This window comes from Glycine max, chromosome 15 (assembly GCF_000004515.6).
Source record: "Glycine max cultivar Williams 82 chromosome 15, Glycine_max_v4.0, whole genome shotgun sequence".
In the NCBI taxonomy this organism is placed as follows: Eukaryota; Viridiplantae; Streptophyta; class Magnoliopsida; order Fabales; family Fabaceae; genus Glycine; species Glycine max.
Window position 1 is genome coordinate 8,438,400 of NC_038251.2, and position 22,196 is coordinate 8,460,595.

The 22,196-nt window shown below is 34.7% G+C and overlaps 3 protein-coding genes across 5 annotated transcripts; all 3 read left to right on the top strand.

Moving 5' to 3' along the window:
- The first annotated feature begins 203 nt into the window (after nucleotides 1–203).
- Nucleotides 204–1,542, top strand: LOC100796798 (uncharacterized). Its single transcript, XM_003546102.5, has one exon. It carries the CDS (start codon nucleotides 424–426, stop codon nucleotides 1,003–1,005), a length of 582 nt encoding a protein of 193 aa, XP_003546150.1. The 5' UTR covers nucleotides 204–423; the 3' UTR covers nucleotides 1,006–1,542.
- A 4,699-nt stretch (nucleotides 1,543–6,241) lies between these two features.
- LOC100794351 (uncharacterized) lies at nucleotides 6,242–16,866 on the top strand. 3 transcript variants are annotated; one of them, XR_418324.4, is made up of 10 exons: nucleotides 6,242–6,488; nucleotides 7,471–9,127; nucleotides 9,235–9,589; nucleotides 10,542–10,626; nucleotides 11,643–11,699; nucleotides 12,408–12,467; nucleotides 12,552–12,767; nucleotides 13,216–14,727; nucleotides 15,751–16,351; nucleotides 16,459–16,866. XR_418324.4 is itself a non-coding variant. In XM_006597520.4 (9 exons), exons 2-9 carry the CDS (start codon nucleotides 7,660–7,662, stop codon nucleotides 16,207–16,209), a joined length of 4,212 nt encoding a protein of 1,403 aa, XP_006597583.1. In that variant the 5' UTR covers nucleotides 6,242–6,488; nucleotides 7,471–7,659; the 3' UTR covers nucleotides 16,210–16,866. The 3 variants fall into 3 exon arrangements, 2 of the variants coding, with proteins under 2 accessions (XP_006597583.1, XP_006597584.1); XM_006597520.4 differs by having other exon boundaries at nucleotides 15,751–16,866; XM_006597521.4 differs by having other exon boundaries at nucleotides 7,550–9,127; nucleotides 15,751–16,866.
- Nucleotides 16,867–17,358: 492 nt separating this feature from the next.
- ATPC (ATP synthase gamma chain, chloroplastic) lies at nucleotides 17,359–18,914 on the top strand. Its single transcript, NM_001317540.2, has one exon. It carries the CDS (start codon nucleotides 17,502–17,504, stop codon nucleotides 18,627–18,629), a length of 1,128 nt encoding a protein of 375 aa, NP_001304469.2. The 5' UTR covers nucleotides 17,359–17,501; the 3' UTR covers nucleotides 18,630–18,914.
- Nucleotides 18,915–22,196: the final 3,282 nt, after the last annotated feature.

A 22,196-nucleotide genomic window follows, 5' to 3' on the forward strand; every position in this document is an offset into this window, starting at 1 on the left:
CGTTGAAGACGCACACATACGGTTACGGTGGGGGCACTCTTTCTCCCCTCCAACAAAATCGGCGAGTCACGCCACGCCCCACCGCAGTCGCGTGCCATCAACGACAACACACGTAATAATAATAATATTATTATTATTTTTTCAACGTTAACTCTGTCGTCGTCATTAGTTAAATTCCATGTCACCATAACATTACATAACATCAGAGTAAATTCAGACAAAATGAACCCCAAACTCAAATTCAAATGAAATTGCAAAGGTTATAAATACAGAGGAAGGTGGCACCTATGTGCCCCCCAGCTCAAGCACAAGAGCAATGGACTCATAAGAGTAGTAACTAAGAAAAAAAAAGGTTTCTGATTTATTTAGTTCGGCACTTCCGATCATTTCTCCGCGGCGGCGCAACCGATTCCCCCGCCGCCTATGGCCAAAGGTCGAAAATTAACGACCAGCCGGAGCGAACGTTTTTTGGGAACCTACGCCTATAGCCAAGGCTCCGCCGCCTTGAACCCATCGGAGCTCCGGGAAGAAGATGTCTGGGGCGCCGGAGATGACGCCGGCGATCGCGAGTGGGAGCCACACGCCGCCGCCTTAAACAACAGTGGCGTCAGCCGGCGCCGGATTCCACGTGACACGGAGGAGCACCGGCGCGTGGGTGGACTGTCACTGGCGTTTGAAGCTCCGGCTAGTGGCTCGTCGCCGAGGATGGTGCACCAGTTTCGGGCGCGTGAGGAGATGACGTCGACGCCGCGAGGGCGCCACATGGCGACGTCGGCGCCGGTGAACGTGCCGGACTGGAGCAAGATACTCCGAGTCGACTCGGTCGAGTCGATAAACGACGAGGACGGGGACGAATCGGAAATGATGCCACCGCATGAATACTTGGCGCGTAGCCAGAAGATGGTGGCTAACTCGGTGTTTGAAGGAGTGGGCCGCACGTTGAAGGGCCGCGACTTGAGCCGGGTTCGTGACGCCGTGTGGAACCAGACCGGGTTCGACGGTTAACACCCGGCTCAGGTTTGGACTTTCTTCGTCTTAATTGTAATAAAACCTATTACAGTATATTAAATTTTTAAAGTAATAGAAGTGCAGACAAATAAACACAATAGTGTTTATATTTCTGCTGGTTCTATAAAAGACAAGACAAACACACAGTTTTGTATGTAATTTTAGTTCTGTTTTGCAATTATAATTGGAGTTTTATTTTGATAATTTACATAATAAAAAGTTTTTATTATGATAAATTATCAAAATAGAAATCCAATTTTAATCGATGAACGGTACTAAAAATGCTTATAAAACTGTATTTTAAGTTTTGTGTTTATTATAATAATTATTATTGAGCAGGTGGTAAGTGATGGTTAGTTGAAGACAATTGTTTTGGTTTTTCTGGGCGATGATTCGGCTGGGTGGACTCGACTGAAGAGAGTCCAACTCAGTGGCCAGTGAGCCTGAGCCGTAATAATTGATTAGCATGTAATTGAAATTGTAATTTGTGAATTATGATTAAGATCTTTTCTGGCCAAGGCCACTTTATTTTCAGTTTTGGATAATTGTGTCTTCCTGCGTTTATTTTATTGCCAAAGAAAAAGGAATTTTTACGAATAATGAAATGGAAGATGATGAATAAAGAGATATCCAGTTAATCCACCAGGCCACAGCATATTGAAAGCAGTTTATGGTTAATTACTTAATTTAATCATTGGTTTTGTGAAAACTAAAAATAATGGCTATTATTACGGTTTGCCCATAACGAGACAAGCAACACCGTTTTCTTACAAAAGTTTTTCAAGGCCACTTTGGTTGGTTGGCTCTTGTGCAAATACTGAGAATCATATAAGTTCTTGCACTTGCCTTTTTGAAATGACCCTAATTGTGAAGGGGAAGAAAATATTATCAACTTTCATTTTTCTGTGTAATAATATATAATAATATATGCTCTCTCTCTCTTTTTTTTTTTTTTTTTCGGGAGGGGGGTGTTTCATATCATAATGAAAACTTTGTATCCAGAGTCGCGGAAGTCAAAACCACCAAGGTTAACATTTTTTTTATCACAAAAAAAAAAAAAAATACTTGACTTGGATAAATAGGATGGTAACCGTGTTGTTTGGTTTTGCGTCATAAATTTTCATTTTCTAATGAAATTGTGTCAAATAAATTCGGATCTTCCAAAAAAAAAAATAAAGAAAAATGATGCCGATAATTGACTTACAGTTACATCTGATAACCTCAAATGAAGAACTAAACATGCGCTAAAAAGGAAAAATATTACTTGCCAATATAAAAGTTATGAAAACAATCACTGTCTCTTTCTCTCACTCTCCGTCACACAAACGTAAACTTATGAATTGATTCCTATATTTCGAATTTGAGTTTTAATATTAATTGGATCATGATAATTTTCTGTGTATATTGTCGTCTACCTATCATTGAAAACAAAAATTTATATTAAAAAAATACGTTAACGTCGATGCATTAATATCTCATCTCAGAAAATTAATAGGTGCAACACGAGCAAGATATTTTTTTATTCCATTTTTGTAACTATTTTGTGTTGGATAACTTAACTGTAACATCTGAAATAATTAAAATAAGAGAAAATAATGATGATTTATTGAGGTAGTAATTTATTTAGAGGTACCTAGTAAAAGATTTTGAAGCGATAATAACACTCATACATGTATTTACTCGTGGAGCAACAACAAAAACGAATATATGTTATCATTACTTTTAACTCGTACATAGGTTAAATATTTATATTTTTCAATAGTTTAATGTTTTTTATGCTTATACAATTAACATTTTGAAAATATTATATCCATTTTTAACTTACCTATCTTATGATTATAATTTCAAAAATGAAATTATTTTAAATAAAAGAAAAAAAATTACTGTTACACAAACGCTTTAGCAATATTGGGTTAAAAGGTAATAATTAAACAAAGCCCATACTTACAAAATTAATAGACAAATGAAGCCAATCAATGCTATAGTTCAACGAGTGCAATTATTAGCCTAAAATTTGCCTTATATCTAAAATCAATAATGATGTAACTTTTAAGTGACAATCTTCCCCCAAAAAACATCAAATCGAAACCAAATTATCTTATTTCATGAACAAAAATTTGTGGACAAAGAAAAAGGGGCCCTCTCAATGTGTGTGTGTGTGAGAGAGAGAGAGAGAGACCCAATGCTTTCAATGGAAAAGTGATGGATGATGCCTGCAGCATTGAAACAAGTTCACTTGGGTCCAAGAGTGAGAGAGAGTGAACAACATTAGTAGCCTGATGGTTATTTGTGCCTCTTTTTTATGAAAATGAAAAGGAAGCGAGTATTTTTATGTTGGGCTCACAAGCCACCTAGCTTTTGGACCATAGATTCTGCACTTTCATTATTAATCTGGGACTCATCATTTTTTTTTTCTTTCAGAAATTGATTACTTTAAAAAAGGATATTCCAAAAATTTGTCAAAAAGAAATAATAATTTTCAAAATGAACTAATTTTAAAACATACCAAATTTTAATTTAAAAAAATATTAGATTATTGTCGAGCCACATCAATTTTGCAATTATAGATACTTTTGAGCACCTAATGACTAAGACTTGACAAGTGAAACAAAAGGATAAGCACTTCTCAGAGCAACTCCAACGGGAGTTCTCTTTTCGATGGGAACAACAGTAGCAATTTTGTAAAATTTCTATTTCCATTGGAGAGCAATTCGGTGGGATTCACGAGAAAACAAAGTTTCCAACTACAACACCGATTCTCTTAGTGTACATTACGTCTATTTGCAAAATAAATTATTAAAAAATTAAAAATGCATGGAGATGGCTTAAAAAAGTAAAAAGTAAATATCATAGTATCCATTTTAAAAACTTTTTGTGAATTTCTTGGTTGAAGTAATAATTTCATTGAGTAATTTAAAATAAGAAATGTGAAGTGACATTATCAGAAAATCTGACATATTATTAAAAGTAGTATAAGAGAAACTTTGATAAATTTATTGATTGAAAATGTTTTAAGGCGGATTTTGTTCTGTAAGGTGGGACATGCTCTCAACAGAACATTAGCTATTATGAAAAAGAAATATTATATTAGTTGGACATTCGACTGTGCTTTATTTTATGAGAGGAATAATAACTTTGCAAACCAAAAGATTGATGTTCATTAGATATGATTTTCGTTTTTTTTTATAACTCTAGGTGTACTCATTTAATTTTTATTAATAAATCTTTAAATTATTCTTTGAAATTATATATAACGGACGTTTTAGGCTCTAATGTTTGAAAAATCCACTTTTAGTCATAATTTCTGGAACTTACATCTACGATTAATTGTAATTATTTTCGTAAAAAATTAACGAAATGAAAAAATATTTTTGTTGTGTAAGAGAGAGTTTAAAAGAATTATATAATGAAAACATGATTTTATTAAAAAAATATATACAATAGAATTATATTTTTATTGTGTATTTTCTGCACTCTCCCTTACCCAACTGAAATATGATTCTGTTGTGTATTTTGTCCACAAAATCATATTTATGTGAAAAGGATATTTTGGAAAAGAAAAAAAAAACTAAAGCACACAGGGAATGTAAATAGCAAATTTTGGGGTGAGAATAACAGCTTCCTTAGGGGGAATCAATCTAACAGGATACAAAATCCCTTTGGGGCTTAGCCATCTTTTCAAGCTCAAAATTTGTGTTAAGCGGGCTTAACCCAATCCCACATAAGGTCAGCCAAACTCCTAAAAATTTGAAATTACATTATGTCCTAAATTATTATAAACACTCAAATATTTGAATGGATATAATAATTAAAAGTATAAGACAAAAAATTTGGCAGAAAGACTAAATATTCTTTAGTTTTAAAAAAGAAGAAAATTTATTGACTAAAAAATTTAAGAGACCAATTATTGTTTAAATTTAAAAAATTAAAAATACAATATGGTAAACCATTTTAGTAGTTTATAAGCTATTTTAAGTAGCTTTTCTTTCTTTCTTTTTTTTTTTTTTAAATGGAAGGGGAAAAGCCCCTAAGGATCAACTTTAAGTAGTTCACAATATAATTTGATCATCCAACTTATAATCTTTCAACTTAGCTCGCTTATAAAGTTTTCAATTTTAATAGTATTGCATCCTATCAAAATGAGAATTACTCATCAAAGTTGAGATGAGTGTAAGATAATACCTGCGATTATAGATTTATTTGCCATGTTTGCTCAGCGAGCCATTAAATATTAGAAAGAAATGATTATGCTCCATTAGATAAGAATAATACATTTTTTAATACACTTATTATTCTAATATATTTTTATTATTAATTAAAATTTATTAGAAAATATAAAATTATGAGTTAAACCTATTAGATAAATGAGATCTGTAAATTTTTTTTGATTTTATAAAAATATATTTTAAAAAATTTATTAAAATAATAGTATATTACGAATATTTGGAAAGTTCCTCTCATTTTTTCCCTCCTTTTTCTTCCCTTACTAAAATTTTGAAAAAATCAGTTTCATTTTTTTTTAATAAATGAAATATGAACACAATTCACATTTAACGAAGAGTAGCATTTATTTTTTAAAAACCATACAAATGTAAAAAATGGAGAGGATGTTTTTCCCATCATTCCTTCACCTAGAATACATTTTATATTCATTATAAAAAATAAATTTTATATTTTTGTCAAAAATATATATATTTCTGCAAAAAAAAATCACTTAATTGCATTTTTTATCTCCAATATTTTAATTTTTGGCAAACTTTATTCCCAAAAAATTAATTTAACCTATTTTATCCCCAATTTTTATGATGTGTTTAGTAGAGAGGAGAGAAATTATATATTTTTTTGAGACTCATATCTTTTACACTCTATTTTAATTTAAAAATTTATTTTATATTTCTATCATTTAAACCAAATATATCTTAAGAAACTTGTTATCTTGTCATTTTATTTTTAACATAATTATAACTTTTTATTCCTGACTTTTTATTTTTTAACAAATTTTACTTCTAACTTTTTTTTGACAAAGTTTACCTCTAATTTTTATGTTTATTAATGGATAAATAACTAGGAATAAAATTTGTAAATTTCTTAAAAATTATAAGTAAATGTATCAAATTAAAAAGTTAGAAGATAAAATTCATTGAGATAAAAGTTACATTTAAGCAAAAAAAAAAGTCTTAAAAACATATTTAAAGTTACATAAAAAAAAATAAATTTAAAGCAATAAACATTGGCAGGGCTGTGCGTTTTGATCTGTGAAGGCCGGAAGATCACATTTACAAGGGGCGAAAGAAGAAAAGAAAACGAACGAACCCAAAGGAATAAAACGCAGGAAAATATCCCCATTCGGGAGGGAGAAAACAAAGCCGTGAACCCAGAAGCTTAAAACGCAACGTCGTACTACGTTACGCTCGTTGCTCTGTCGACCTCTTCCTCGACGGCTCACTCATTTTTTGCATCGCAACTCTTGGCTTCCACACGTGCGCTCCTCACCTCCAATTTCATCACTTTTTCCCTTTTTGTTTCTTTGTTTTTTGTAGATTCAAGCTGTTGCTCTAGGTTGTTAGGGTTCTTCGCAATGCAACTTCCCTTGTTGCCAATTTTTAATTACTATTTATTTATCGCACTGAAAATTGTTATTGATCAATCACAATTCGGGTGTGGCTTGGATTTGAGAATTTGCTGTTGGCTTTCTGATTTAATTTCTCTAGCAATGCATAATCACATTATTGCTTATGAGATTCCGGTCTTCTAAAATTGGGGTTCAGGCTTTGTTGATGTCTTGTTGGATATTGAGAGTTCTAGCTTGTGGGAATTATTAGGCTTTGAAGTGTTTGTGATTAGAGGAAGGTTGATCAAAGATTATTTCCTCAAATTATCGTTGTTAAGTGTCATTACTTCCTGTTTGTGAGTGGGATTATTTATTAGGGATTTTTATATCGTTCTTAAGCTCTCATAGGGAGAAAGGATAACCGTGTATTTTTTTCCTCTAAAGGAATGAGGGGAGGGTACCGGAGAATTAAGCAAGTGCATTGATTATATTAAGTAAAACAACAAAATCTGTGTACACAATTATGCAATGTTGTCAGTGGTTATACTCGGATAAGTGGTTGTGTATTGTTGTTGGTATATTTTGTCAATCTCAAGTTTTCTCATTTCTCATAGAATGTGATAAACTCATAAAAGATCGATTGTGGCATGTAAACTATTTTGATTGTGATTGTATTATCCTTTATTCCTTTTGTCCTGTCTTCCTAGTTTATTGTAATTTTTTATATGCTTGATTGGACGCTGATAAGAATGGAGATTAACTAGTTCTTTTTTTGGAAAATTAAAAAATTTACAGAATGTCAAAATTTTCCTTTTTTCACCAATTATTATTTTAAATCCTGTGATTTTGTTTGAGTTTTCAATAAAATCGGAATTTGATTTGAAATCAATTTTTGTTGCATTGATCTTTAGATGTGACGGGAGTTGGAAGATGTATGCACACGCACTGGACACTCTCTTTTGTATTTACTACTGGTTTTGCTTTCTTCAGGGTCTCTAGTCATTCCAACTTCCATCTTATGGATATTGCTACTTACACATACTTCTGAATTTCTCTGAGGATCTCAAGAATAAACTGTAGCCATACATTGTTTGTTTAAGATGCCTTTAGGTTCAAATTCAGAGTCAGTCAAAGTTGGCCTTGCTATGAATCAGAATGCACTTTCTTCTCCTGATAGCCATGGAAGGACTTTGAAACCTGAGGAGGATAAGGAAGTGGGGGAGGAGGAGGAAGATGAGGATGCTGATTTTAACCCTTTTCTAAAGGAAACTCTTTCTCAAGAAGCATCTTCAAGTTTGAGCTCTGAAGTTGATGGTTTGGATGGTAATGTTGTCACTAGTGGGCCATCTGGGGGTTCAGAGCTATCAAAGGTTACTACTAAGGAGCAAATCTGTACTGTTGTACATAATGAACATGGTGAGGAAGAAATTATTTTACAATCTTCTAGTATGATCTCTCAGTCAGAGATTAATCAAGAGAAGCACAATGACCTAACTAGTGTGACTGATGGTAATGGTTCTAGAATAGGAGAACTAAGTAACAAAATAAAATCCCGGAGTCCAGTAATAGACATAGATAATGAGGATGCTATCTGTATGCGCACCAGAGCTCGTTATTCACTTGCGAGTTTTACACTTGATGAGCTTGAGACTTTTCTTCAAGAGACTGATGATGATGATGATCTTCAAAATGCTGACGATGAAGAAGAGTATAAAAAATTTTTAGCAGCTGTTTTACAGGGTGGTGAAGGCGATGGTCTTTCAACTCATGAAAATGAAAATCTTGATGATGATGAGGATAACGATGCAGACTTTGAGATAGAACTCGAAGAGTTATTGGAAAGTGATGCCGATGACAATGCAACAGTAAAAACCCGAAAGGAGTATGATGGAGCAGGACGACGACCTGAGACTAGGCAAAATAAGCGCCAAAAGGTCTCTGCCCAATGTGAGAAGAAAACATTAGGAGAAGTCAAGAGGCCACTGCGTCCCATTTTGCCATGGCTTAACGGGCCCCTACCTTCAGGGAAAGGTTTGATTCCTGATGCTACACTGAGCTTTCAATCTTCTACTTCAGGAAATGGTCTTGTCAATGGGTTTACTCCCCAGCAGATTGGTCAATTGCACTGTTTGATACATGAGCATGTGCAACTTCTTATTCAGGTATTTTCTTTATCGGTTCTTGAACCTTCCCAAAAACAAGTTGCTTCTCAGGTTCAAGGTTTGCTATTTGAGATGCTTCACAAACGTGATGAAATATTAGCTTTGAAAAGAGTGCCATATCCCAGTGTTTGCTTTACTCCATCTTTTGCTTGCTCATCTGTGTCCGACGGAGGCTCAAAATTCGTCCAGGACCAGTGCAACATAGAATATTCTCCTCCACAAGATGCACAGAATGTATGGTTTTCTCAATCCAATCAGAGATCCTCTGAAGGTTTGAACAGGCAAAGAGGTTTCCAAGCTACAGAAAGTTCTTTCTGGGTTCCTTTTGTGAGAGGCCCCGTACAATCTATTTTGGAGGTTTCTCCTCTTAATTTAATAAGAAGATATGTAGACGACATTAATTCTGGTTGGTCATAAGAAAGATTTTAAATTTTCTTCCTGCTTTTCCATTCTGTACTGGTTTCTAAGAATGATTTCTGCATACTCAGGCATTGTGTGAAATTCCTTTTACAGCTGCCCAAGAGTTTCGAAAGAGATATATTGAGTCTGGTAGTGATTCACCTGTTGAAAAGGAACCTCTCTTTACTTTTTCTTCTCCAGTTGCTGAAGCTAATGGTGAAATTTCAAGGGGAACCATCTCTAGAGCAGTTAATGCAGTCTCAACTTCAACTAGGCAACAACGACCTAAGAAAACATTGGCTGCTATGCTTGTTGAAAGTACAAAGAAGCAGTCAATTGCTTTGGTGCAGAAGGAAGTTGCAAAGTTGGCTCAAAGATTTTTGGCCTTGTTCAATCCAGCATTATTCCCTCATAAGCCACCCCCAGCAGCAGTTGTAAATAGGATACTTTTCACTGATTCAGAGGACGAGTAAGTTGCATGCCTCCTCTTTATGCTAACCAACTGTATTAAATGATTTACTGTGAAAACGATTGATCTTTATTCTGTTTACTTAACATTTTCATTTATTATGCTTAGATATGTTTGTGATGTAGATAGGTAGGTTATAGGTAGCTTGGAGGCCTAAATTCTCAAAGAAAACTTTTGAACTTTTATGTACGGCTTAACTATGTTTAAATTTTCTTTGTGAAACATACTATGCTTTGTAAATTTGCACGTGTCCTTGGAAGATCTTAGAATTTGGGCTTAGGGTCTAACTTAATCCCATAAAACCGGCTTGTAAGGTGAAGTCTATTTAAGCCTTATAAGGACTACATTGTCTATATCTCTAGTTGATGTGGGATCTTAAAACCCCCTCATGCCTAGGACTAGTCACCTAGTGTGGACAAATGGGGGTGGCCTAATAACAATGCCCTCTCATGCCTAGGAATAGAAATCTAGAGTGTAGACAAATGCAGGTGACCCTATAACATATCTAGGATGGGTTTTGATACCATTTTAGAATTTGATGCTATACATGTTCTTTCTTTGTTATTTATTAGTCCTATGTTTGGAGTATGTGTATGTATGCAAGAGAGTATGTTCAGAGCATATTTCTCTTTCTTTGTACCCTTCTACTCTTTCCTTTTAATGAGGATCTATTCTTTTATCATGACATGTTTTTCTAATGTATTACATCATACACAACCACCTTTTCTGATCTCTGAGATCAAAGACAAATTGACATTGTTATGTTCTGTTGGTTTTTGCCTGTCTCTTTTTTTCTCTGTTCAATTTGTTGGAGCTAAGAATTTTTTTTGTTTCATTACTTATTTATACAGTATAGTTGGCTATGCATTTTTTGGATCTATTGCTACTTTTATCTTGATTGTGTATGACAAGCTTACGGAGTTCTCTTCTCTTCCTTTTAATTCTATTGCAGATTACTAGCCTTAGGGATAATGGAATATAATACAGACTGGAAAGCAATTCAACAACGTTTTCTTCCCTGCAAGTCTAAGCATCAGGTAGCTACTATTGCATATTTCTTTTGAGGACTTTTTTTTAGGGGGGTGGTGGTGGTTGTATTTTGATTGTTGAGGCTTCTTCATTTTATTTTTGTTGTTATCATGTTCTTGCTTGTGATATAGTGAATGGACTGTCTTTTTTGGCATATACATGTATGCTAAATTTTTGATAGTATACTTTTCTTCATTTAGATATTTTCCCTAATGTGGGAGCAATCTTATGGTTCTATAAAGAAAGAGACCAATGTAACCTTGAGATTTGAATCACAGTTGTTTCTTTTATTGGCCATCATGCAAAGTTGTATGATTAAATGGATTGGATGTGATTTGTTGGTTAGATTAATTAAGCTCCTTGAGAAGTAATTGGACGGAGATCCTCTAAACGAATGCAGGGTAGGCTTATATTTGTTACTACTTGCCATTTTTTTGGCTCTATGTGCCGCATATCATTTGGATGAAGAAATAGAAAAATTAAGTGTCTGCAAAGTACTACGCCCAACAGTGGGATTCCTTGATATGCAGGTCAAGGGAGTGAAAAAAAAAAGAGCAAAGTAAATGAGTCGGTGCCTGGCTGTTGGCAGTTTTTTAACTCTAACAAGCATTTGTCAAAGATAAAACAATATAATTTGTCAGTTAGCACAGTAAGACTGTCTACTTTGTTTACAGCTTCGGAAGGTTGGTTTTATTTTAATAATAATTGTTATAAGTGGCATATTATATTTTACTCATTGGTTGGGCAATTCATTCTTAGTTGTCAAAGTAATGTCCTGGATACACTTTCTCTTATCCCTTAACATTGTGCTATTAGGTTGAAGATCCTACATTTAGCATTTCTGTGCTTGGGTGGGGTTGATTCATGGTATTGAAGTGTCATCATGATTATGAATAGCATTCCTTCTTTTAGCTAGTGTTTGAATTGAAATGGAGTGTTCAGTTGAATAATTTAGTTCAGCAATTCCAATATGGTGGTGAAGGTTGCTACCTATCTAATATGAAAGGGAATGGTCTGGTTACAGATTTTTGTCAGGCAGAAGAATCATTGCTCTTCAAAAGCATTAGAGAATCCAATAAAGGTAAATCTATATACTTAATTATATGTATATTTGCATAGTTTGATGACTCTACTTGCCTACCCAAATGCCTATAACTCTCAAGGAAGCTAGGGATAGGGAAACAGGTGTATCCCTTAACAGAAAACACAGAAGAAACAGCTGTGGTTATAAAAAGGCACCATGCTTTAGCCACATATATATAGGAGATATATCAAACGAGAGGACTGTTTTTATGAGTGAGAGGGACAAATATTGACCATCACTTATTGTGAATGGTCAACATTAAAATACAAAAAATCATGTCATTTTTTCAAGTGGTTATGACTTTATGTTGCTTTTAATCTTGACCATCCATATATGGTTATATAATCATGTTTTTCTCCTCTCACTCATAAAATGTCTTCACACTAGATAAATCTCCTGTGTGTGTGTGTGTGTATTGTGTAACAAGAAAGCCATGGGACTTTTATTCAGCTCATTCTACAAGAATATTGTTTTCAACTTTGTAAGAATTGGATATTTAGATCCTTATCTTTGTGGCTAGATGACTTCTCAACAGGTTATTAACACACTTTCTTGGTACATCTCAGATGATTCCACTATATAGCCTATATGTATATTATAGTTCTTTATTTATAGGCTTGTAGCATATATGCAACCATACTATAGTATACTCAGTAATTTAATGAAAATAATGCTTGATATTATTTGCCTGATTTCTCTATACAGGCTGTTCGAAGAATGAAAACCTCCCCATTGACTGCAGAGGAGATAGCGTGCATTCAAGAGGTAATATTTCAACTGCATTTTGGATTTGAAATTTTTCTGCTCGATAGCATTATGACTTGCTAATGTATGACCAAAAATACACAGGGACTTAAAATTTATAAATGTGATTGGACGTTAGTATGGCAATATATTGTTCCACATAGAGATCCATCCTTGCTTCCACGCCAGTGGCGCATTGCTCTTGGCACTCAAAAGTCATACAAGATAGATGCATCAAAAAGGGAGAAGCGGAGATTGTATGAGTCAAACAGAAGAAAGTTGAAGGCATTAGAAAGTTGGCGAGCTATATCTGATAAAGAGGTTTGTTACTATCTTAAGCTTAGAAACCTGTGATGAATTTTATCTCCCTGGTCTTACTCTTACATGTGTATTAGATGCCATTATAGTCATTTTGAATGTTGCTTCTGTTAACTACCTGAGTGACTTAGGATTTTAGTGACATACAAATACTCAAATTACAGTTTTTGATTTACTTCTATGAAATCTTCGTTCACATGTATAAGAAATTATAAATCATTGGAAATCAAGGGTGTGCTTATTCATTTACTAATATATATTTCTAACATTTCTTAATTGTGTGTTTGACATGTACGAAACATCTCACCTCTAGAACAGTACACTGTCATTTTATCTATCACCAGTTTGAGCGCATGCCGCATAGCTTATCCTGGCTTTTCTATGGGTTATTGAAATTATAATTCACAGATTTTGGATTTACTTTTATTGGATTTTTTGGAATTTATTGCAGGATTGTGATGCTGAAATTGCTGGTTCAGAGTGCATGGATTATTCAGAAGTTGTACCATATGTCCACCAGGCGTTTCTGGCAGATTGGAGGCCACACACATCTACTCTTACTTATCCTGAATGCATTTCCACTACATCTAGAGAAGGAAATGTTGCTCACAATGCATTTTCTCAAAAAGATATTCAATTTTATAGGGGTACTCATGATTATGGTTTAAGTGGAAAAGTTCCACTTGAGAATGGTAATCAGTCTGCATTACCATCTGTATCTAAGCTTCCTCAGCTTTTTCATACTACATCTGATTTGAGAAATGGAATGAAAGGTGCTCCTAGCACCATTAATCCTAAGAAACCAGTTTTTGACGTGACCTCTAGCTCCAAATACTATTGTCGGCCCTATCGGTCTCGGAGGGCACATAATGCTCACTTGGTGAAATTGGCACCAGGTTTGCCTCCCGTAAATCTTCCTCCATCTGTTCGTATAGTTTCTCAAACTGCTTTTAAAGGGTTCCAGTGTGGAACATCTAAGGTTCATCTTCCTGGAGCTGGTGTAGCTGCTTGTAGAAAAGATAATTCTTCATCTCAAACTCCTCACGGGGAGAAATCTGAAAATGTTCATCCTGTTAAAGGTGCAAGACCTACATTAGAAGATAGTGTCACAGGTTCTCAACTAGGAAGATCTGATACTGTTGAAGACGGATCTCTTGTGGCAGAAAAAGGCACCAGTTCCGATCTCCAGATGCATCCTCTCTTGTTCCAGGTCACTGAAGATGGCAATGTGCCTTATTATCCATTGAAATTTAGTTCTGGTACTTCTAGTTCATTCAGCTTCTTCTCAGGAAGCCAACCACAATTAAATCTGAGTCTCTTCCATAGCTCACAGCAACAAAGCCACATTGATTGTGCTAACAAGTCCTTAAAGTTGAAGGATTCCACTTTAAGATCTGGAGGCATTGATTTTCATCCACTTCTGCAGAAATCTGATGATACACAGTCACCAACAAGTTTTGATGCCATTCAGCCTGAGTCACTGGTTAATAGTGGTGTGCAGGCTATTGCCAGTAGATCTTCTGGCCTCAATGACAAATCCAATGAACTTGACTTAGAGATTCACCTAAGTTCTGTATCTGGAAGGGAGAAATCTGTGAAAAGTAGACAGCTAAAGGCACATGATCCTGTAGGGTCCAAGAAAACTGTAGCAATTAGTGGAACAGCGATGAAACCTCAAGAGGATACTGCTCCTTATTGTCAGCAGGGTGTTGAAAATCTTTCAGCTGGCAGTTGCGAGCTTGCTTCAAGTGCTCCTTTGGTTGTTCCCAATGATAACATTACCAGATATGATGTAGATGATATTGGTGATCAGTCTCATCCTGAGATAGTGATGGAGCAGGAAGAGTTAAGTGATTCTGAGGAAGATATTGAAGAACATGTAGAGTTTGAGTGTGAGGAAATGACAGATTCCGAAGGAGAGGATGGTTCTGGCTGTGAACAAGCTCTTGAGGTTCAAAATAAGGTATTTGGTTTATATCTTTTCAGTTTGCTTTTAGTTTTTGTTCACGCGTGTCTCTCTGTGTGTATTTACATATTACAAATTTTATAAATGAGAAAAAAATACATTTTTCAAATTTTTATAATAGGGAGAATAAACATATATCTTCTCTTGTATGTTATTGCTACTTCAATCTTCCAAATCAAAATAGAAACTGAGACTTATTTAGTTTGAGAAAACATTTTTTGTTTTCATTTTTAATTACAAAAACATTTATTCCCTAGTTTGTTATACAAATCTTTGAAAATAAAAATAAAATGAAAACAAGCTAGCATTTTTGTAAATAAAATTAAAAACAACAACCAAAAACATTTTTTTCAAAGTAAATAGGGCGGGATATTTGTTTTCCAAAATTTATGTTGAACTACCAATGTTATCCTCTTTCCTTAGCTTTACTATTAAACTAACTAATTTTATAATTGAGTTAAACTCTTTAAAAGTACTTTACTTAACTTTTTGTTTGAGCCCTACATTGAGAGGTTATATAATTACAAATCGCTCTATTCAAGTATTTCTAAATTTGACTTGTTACCTGTTTGTCTCTTGTGGAGCCTTCATCGGATGGTAATTCATTATATAAATTTGAGATTCACATTATTCTTGTCAGTCTCTCAGCTCCGTTGGCTGACCCATATCTAAACTCTAAATAGCCAGTTGATTCATTGGTTACATGCAATTTTTTCTCCCTGCTGCATGAGAATTTCAGTTTTTTCTTTTCCCTAATTTCTTTATGCATCAATACCTGTGTTCTTCATCAATCTATATTACCTATTCGATTTTGTTGCTTTTTGGTTCAAGACCATCTGATGCATTATGAACCAGTATTATTAAATGGTAGAACCTTTACATTAGTTAGTGGTTGTTCATTGTAGTCCAAGTAAGATTCAACAACCCACTATTTTTCTGTGAGGCTAATTCATATTCTCTGCTAATTTTTTTATTTTTTCTTTCTTCCCTTATAACCTTTCTTTTAACTTGTTTTGTTAGGAGGTCCCAATTTCTTCTGAAGAAAATGTTGTGAAGTATATGGATTGTATGAAAAAACCGTGTGAACCAAGGGGAAATTATGGTACTGAAGTTGATGGTGGCCTCCTTACAAATAGTACTGCACTAAATATTGCTTTGACTAATGATGGACAGGATGACAGAAGTAGTTCTTCATGGCTAAGTTTAGACTCATGTACGGCAGATAATCCTGTGCTTTCAAAGGCCATACTTCAACAGAGTACGATTGGTGAAGCTTCTGCTTCCAAAATCTTTTCAATTGGTAAAGCTGTCAGAGAGGAGAGACATACTGTAGACATGATACAACAGCCAAGTCTAGGTCCTCATGTGTCTATCACTTCACGAAAACTCAGGAAGCGTTCTGGCAAATCAAATGCAAATTTAAATGTAGGATTGACTGTCGAAAGATCAAGCCGTGATGGTAATCATGAAAATGGTTGATTAAAGTATTCTGGCAAACGGGGTTCAAATTGGATTGACTGTTGAAAAGACGAGCCATGATGGCAATCTTGATGGTTTGATTGAAATTTTCTGGCAAATGAAGTGCAAATAGGATTGACTTTTGCAAGTTCAATCCATGATGGTAATGTTGAAGTTTGTTGATTGATGCACCATCTGAACTTAGCTTGCTTTTGTTGTTCGTGGCGGTAGCTTTGGCATCTAATATTTGTTGCTATTGCTGGATGGCAGTTAACCAGAGCTTAGGAGGGACAACCCTCTCCCCAAGGTGGTCTTCTAATGGGGGATCCTTCATGTTTTCTGGGTGCTTCACCAAGAATTGAGACTTTAAATATGTAGAATTACTCGCAATGATTGAAGTGATATTGTCTCTGTAAATATATTGTGAGAGAGTCATGGGCAAAATTGGCCTTGACTCTTCCATAATCACTAGAGATCATGTACAAAATTTTTGTAATGCGGGCGTCCATTGTCTCCTAGTTCTTGGTGGAATTGATGAACTGTATAGAGCTAACTATATATTCTTCACTAGTAATTCTGATGTCCCAACAAGTAATGTTCAGGAAAGTGCCAAGGACATGTGGGCTAGTCATTCTTTGGACTTGCCTTCGCCTGCACAGTGCACACCTTTCTTTGGCATCACTTTTGTTAAAAGTAAAATATTACTCGTTGCTGTTATTTTAAATTTCTCAAGTTCCGTTAAAACAACTTATTCCAAGGTCTTAACCAGCCATAATAGTAACAGTGTCTATACTTTAGTATAAATTTTTAACATCTATGAAAATTGCAATCGAATCTAGATATTGTATTAGTAGCAGAGCTTAAAGAGGGAATCCCCTCTTACTCAGCAAATAAGAAATACATGATAAATTTAGAATAGAAATGAACTGAGATAAGCGCAGAAGGAATCACCACTCGAACAGCCGCATATACCTTTGTCAGATGCCACTCAGCACCACTCATACAAAGCCACATCAGAATTTGGCCCCACAGTAGTTACCCTTACATGGCTTTCTCTCCTCAAAATCGTTATCCCGAAACCTCATCCACTTCCTCTCATCACCTCCACTCATTTCCCACTTGTTACTTCCACGGCAATAGAGAATCCTAACCCAACACAACACACACATTAACACAAGGAGAGGATAAGACCCCCCCTCTCTCTCTCTCACAAACAAAAGAAAGAAGAAAAAAAATCTCAAAATAAAACAACCAAACCACACACTTCACACCCTCTTCAACATCCTCAGCAAGTACAAGAACAAGAAGAAACAATGTCTTGCTCCAATCTCACAATGTTGGTGTCCTCAAAACCTTCCCTTTCCGATCCCTCCAATCTCTCCTTCCGCTCTGTCCTCAACCCTTTTCAGCTCCCTTCACAAAACCCAACTTCATGCACTCCTTCACGCTCCTCAACCACCCAAATTCAGTGTGGTCTGAGAGAACTCAGAACCCGCATTGATTCCGTGAAGAACACTCAGAAAATCACCGAGGCTATGAAGCTTGTGGCTGCAGCCAAAGTGAGAAGAGCTCAAGAAGCTGTTGTCAACGGAAGACCCTTCTCAGAGACCCTCGTTGAAGTCCTCTACAACATCAACGAGCAGCTCCTAACTGAGGACGTAGACATCCCTCTCACAAAGGTTAGGCCTGTCAAGAAAGTTGCACTTGTTGTGGTCACCGGCGACCGTGGTCTCTGCGGCGGTTTCAACAACGCAATCATAAAGAAAGCTGAGGCTAGAATCAGGGAATTGAAGGAGCTTGGCTTGGAATTCACTGTCATAAGTGTTGGCAAGAAGGGTAACTCTTATTTCATCAGAAGGCCTTATATTCCGGTTGACAGGTTTCTAGAAGGTGGCACACTTCCAACTGCTAAGGAAGCTCAGGCCATTGCTGATGATGTTTTCTCACTCTTTGTGAGTGAAGAGGTTGACAAGGTGGAGCTTCTATACACCAAGTTCGTGTCGTTGGTGAAATCGGATCCCGTGATTCATACCTTGCTTCCTCTTTCGCCAAAGGGAGAGATTTGTGATGTGAATGGTGTGTGTGTTGATGCTGCTGAGGATGAGTTCTTCAGGTTGACTACCAAGGAAGGAAAGTTGACTGTGGAGAGAGATGTTGTGAGGACTAAAACCGCGGATTTTTCGCCAATTTTGCAGTTTGAACAAGACCCCGTTCAGATCCTTGATGCACTGCTGCCACTGTATTTGAACAGCCAGGTTCTGAGGGCATTGCAGGAGTCCTTGGCGAGTGAACTCGCCGCCAGAATGAGTGCCATGAGCAATGCCACAGATAATGCTATTGAGTTGAAGAAGAACTTGTCCATTGTGTACAATAGGGAGCGCCAGGCTAAGATCACTGGTGAAATTCTGGAAATTGTGGCTGGTGCCAATGCCTTGCAATAGTGCAATTTGTAGGTATTGTTTACTTATTATAATGATGGGTGGTGGTTGCCCTTTTCATTTTCTAATGTGGTTATCTAAGACACTTGTGCAATTTTTACGCTTCTGTTGAAACTTGAATGAAATGCGCAGGCTTTGTGCAATAGGAAAAATGCGATCAAATCTGAAGCGGACACTTTTTTTTTTGTTATGTTTTTTTTTTTCCTTCTGAATTATGTATGTAATGAATCAATAATAGATCTATAATATAAAGATTCAGAGAGTTATCTCTGTTGATTTGATGCACCATGGGCATGGCTGTCATTTCACATGTTATTACACATTGTTCCACTACATTGTAGTGATTATGTTTGATACTTATGGGAATACATATATTATAACGGGTTTGTATAAAGTGACCTCTGAACCACGGTGATCCTCAATTGTTTGCTGTTAAATATATTTTTATAATGAAACTAAGTACTGAGCATGATGACACAATATCATAGATATAAACTATGCATATATACAAGCCTGACCAAAAGTATCACATAGATGAAAAACAACACCCAAACACAAGCAAGTCTCATATTACCCGAGTTTTGGCATTGAGTTCTCTTATATTTGAACACTTCTAAATATCAAACACCTCATCAACAACCTTAATTTCTCCTTCTCTCTCTCCATCGCATTCCATTATCTATCATATCAATATTTCTCTCTCTATTTCTCTCAAGGTGTCGTCAATTGGTTTTGCATGTTCAAAGACTTTTTTCCTTTGGCGCTCAATATATACCATAAATACATCATTCCTTCCCCATAATACTTAACCTCGATAGCTTTTTAGCTTTCAGAAATCTATCCTTTAAACCAAGGGTCTCTCAAGAGGGTTTTGTATGTCAAAACAATTAGAGCAAGTGAGAAAGTAACTTCTTATATTGTAGTAGTGCATGTAATTTGTGTCTTGTACTATAAAATAAGTGATAAATAATTGAAAGCATTCTATTCAGATGCTTCCTTGCAATGAAGTTATGTAGCTGAAAAAGTCGTTGGAGTTTCGTTTGATTAATCAACATATGTACTTATGTAGCTTAGAAATGCACAAAGATGGTTCAACTCTAAAAGGCCATCTTAGATGCGTCGAATTCATGTTTGATCTCAGGAGATTAGCAGTTAGAGCATAAGAGTGCAGAAATTGTTCTAGAGCTTTTCGAAGGAGGTCTACAACATACCCTTTTATGTCCTGTTTTATCCTCTCAACTTTGTTCTGAATTCTAAAGCAGAAATGTTTTTTTGTTCTTGAATAATATGATGGGGCTGTAGGGGAATATAATACAGATACAGAGAACACTAAGTCTGAACAAATTACTTGCAAAAACATTAAGACATGCACAATTTGCCATCTGTATAATAAATCCTGTGAAAGTAATACGAACCCTGTGCCATCCATCTATTGACATTCAAATTTAAGGTGCCATTATATGGAGAAACTTTCTTTTGAACACACTATAGCCAATTAATCAATCAACAACGTTTTGTTGAATATTATTCCGCATGCAGCACAATATGAAAAAAATTCACTACAATTTGTAGATGACTTCACATTTATTCTCTACTAATATGTTAATCTTAGTATCTATTGCAAATTTTCTCATTCTTGCCAATATTATCTCTATTAACTAGATAGGACTTGATGCGAAGTCAATACGATCCCAAACATATTCAAAATTTAACCGATCATTCAATTTTTTTTCAGATGTTGATTTAATACATATTTCCAAATTTCATTGAAAATAGAACAGCCTTGACAACCAATCAAGTCAGGTTAGTCATATAATATGATGATTAATGCAGTAAAAACACATGATATTCAGTTGACTTGGGTTGCCAGTAAAAGAAAAATATTACTAAATCCAAATTCACCAGATGAAACAGGTGCGTACTAATAAAATGAGATGCACTGTCCATTTTTTCAACCAATTGTTTGATTATTAGTGTTCCGGTAAATGATCATCTGACTGGTTATTCTATAAAGGACTCATTACACGTTATGACTATGTTGCTGGCCGTTAAAAGGATATATAATATTTTAATCGACATTAATTCTGAATCGATAGATAAATTTAGATTCCAGCGTTAATAGTTTTCTTATAAATCAAATTGTACACTAATATAGCAATATTCAGTGAGGTGGATGTTTAAAGAAAAAAAAATCCAATTGTTATGCATGGAATATTCCTTAAGTATTAAAAAATAAAAACAAACTATATATTTTTAGAGAAATAAAAACAATTTAGGTGTCATTTTCTGTGTATTTGTGTCTCTCATGCATCTTCTCCACTTCAATAAAATCTATATATTTCTTTAGGTTATATTCCAGTAAAAAAAACAAGATTACAAGAGCAAGTTCTGTAAAAGAAAGATTATACGAGCAAGTGCATGGGTGGTTGTTCTTTCATATGAGCAACTGACAAAGAAATTCAAATAGCAATTTAAACCATTAGAGAGCATCCCATCATGAAAACAGTAGAGCACATTGGTGGAAGATTCTGATATTCTTCAATTTTAGCGGTTGGTACAGCAATCAACAATCATTATTTAGTTGTATTTTTCTTTTCTTTTAGTGTGGTATTGGTAAGTTATGGAGTTTATCTGAACACTTTAAAATTGTTAAATTAGAATAATACTTAATTAAATTTCTTAAAATAATATAAAATAAGTTATGGAGTTTATCTGAAGTGACTTGATTATAGATGTCCTAAAGATGTCTTCCTAATTTTTGAGTAACATATTGATAATTGTTTTTAGATTGAATATTTGATATGACTCAAATTAAGTAATCCTAACTCACGAGAGATAAATTCAGTTTGCCTAGTTCTGATTTTGATTTTTTTTCCCTTTCTTCACTGAGACCGAAAGCAAAACGGGGAACCGGATTTCACTTTTTCTGCCTCACCTACTTCATGTGTTTTTATTCAAAGTTCAACTAAGTCCGTGGTCGTGATTAAAACATCCTTTAAATTAATGATCCAAATGAAGAATTTAGCACAAACCTCCCCACCAAGATTCCTCATGTGGCACATCCTCATTGATTTCTTGCTTCTCACCCTTGCATCCTATCAAAAACTCCAACAGCTAACACTTTTAATCTCCAACTAATCACATCTTGGACCGTGTTACTTGGAACCAAATCTTTTGTCAATTTAATTAACAAAACAAATTGATACCTATACATATATATATATATATATATATATATATATATATATATATATATAAACTATTTAATTATAATGATTAGAATAAAATTAACGCTTCAGATTATATATTTAATTACAAATTTCACATGATCTTAAGTTTAAAAGGAAGAAAATCACATGAGAATTATAATTAAATACCCAATATGAACTGTTAATTTTAAGACGATATATAGGTAGGGTTTCTTAAGTACTTTTAATGTTATTTTCTAATAAGAAATGAAGTTTTATTCCAATAATCTGCCTAATAAAAATTTACATTAAATAAATATCAATACAAGTTAAAGAGGTAAAACTCTAAATCAAGTTAGAGAACGACGTAAAATAACACTTA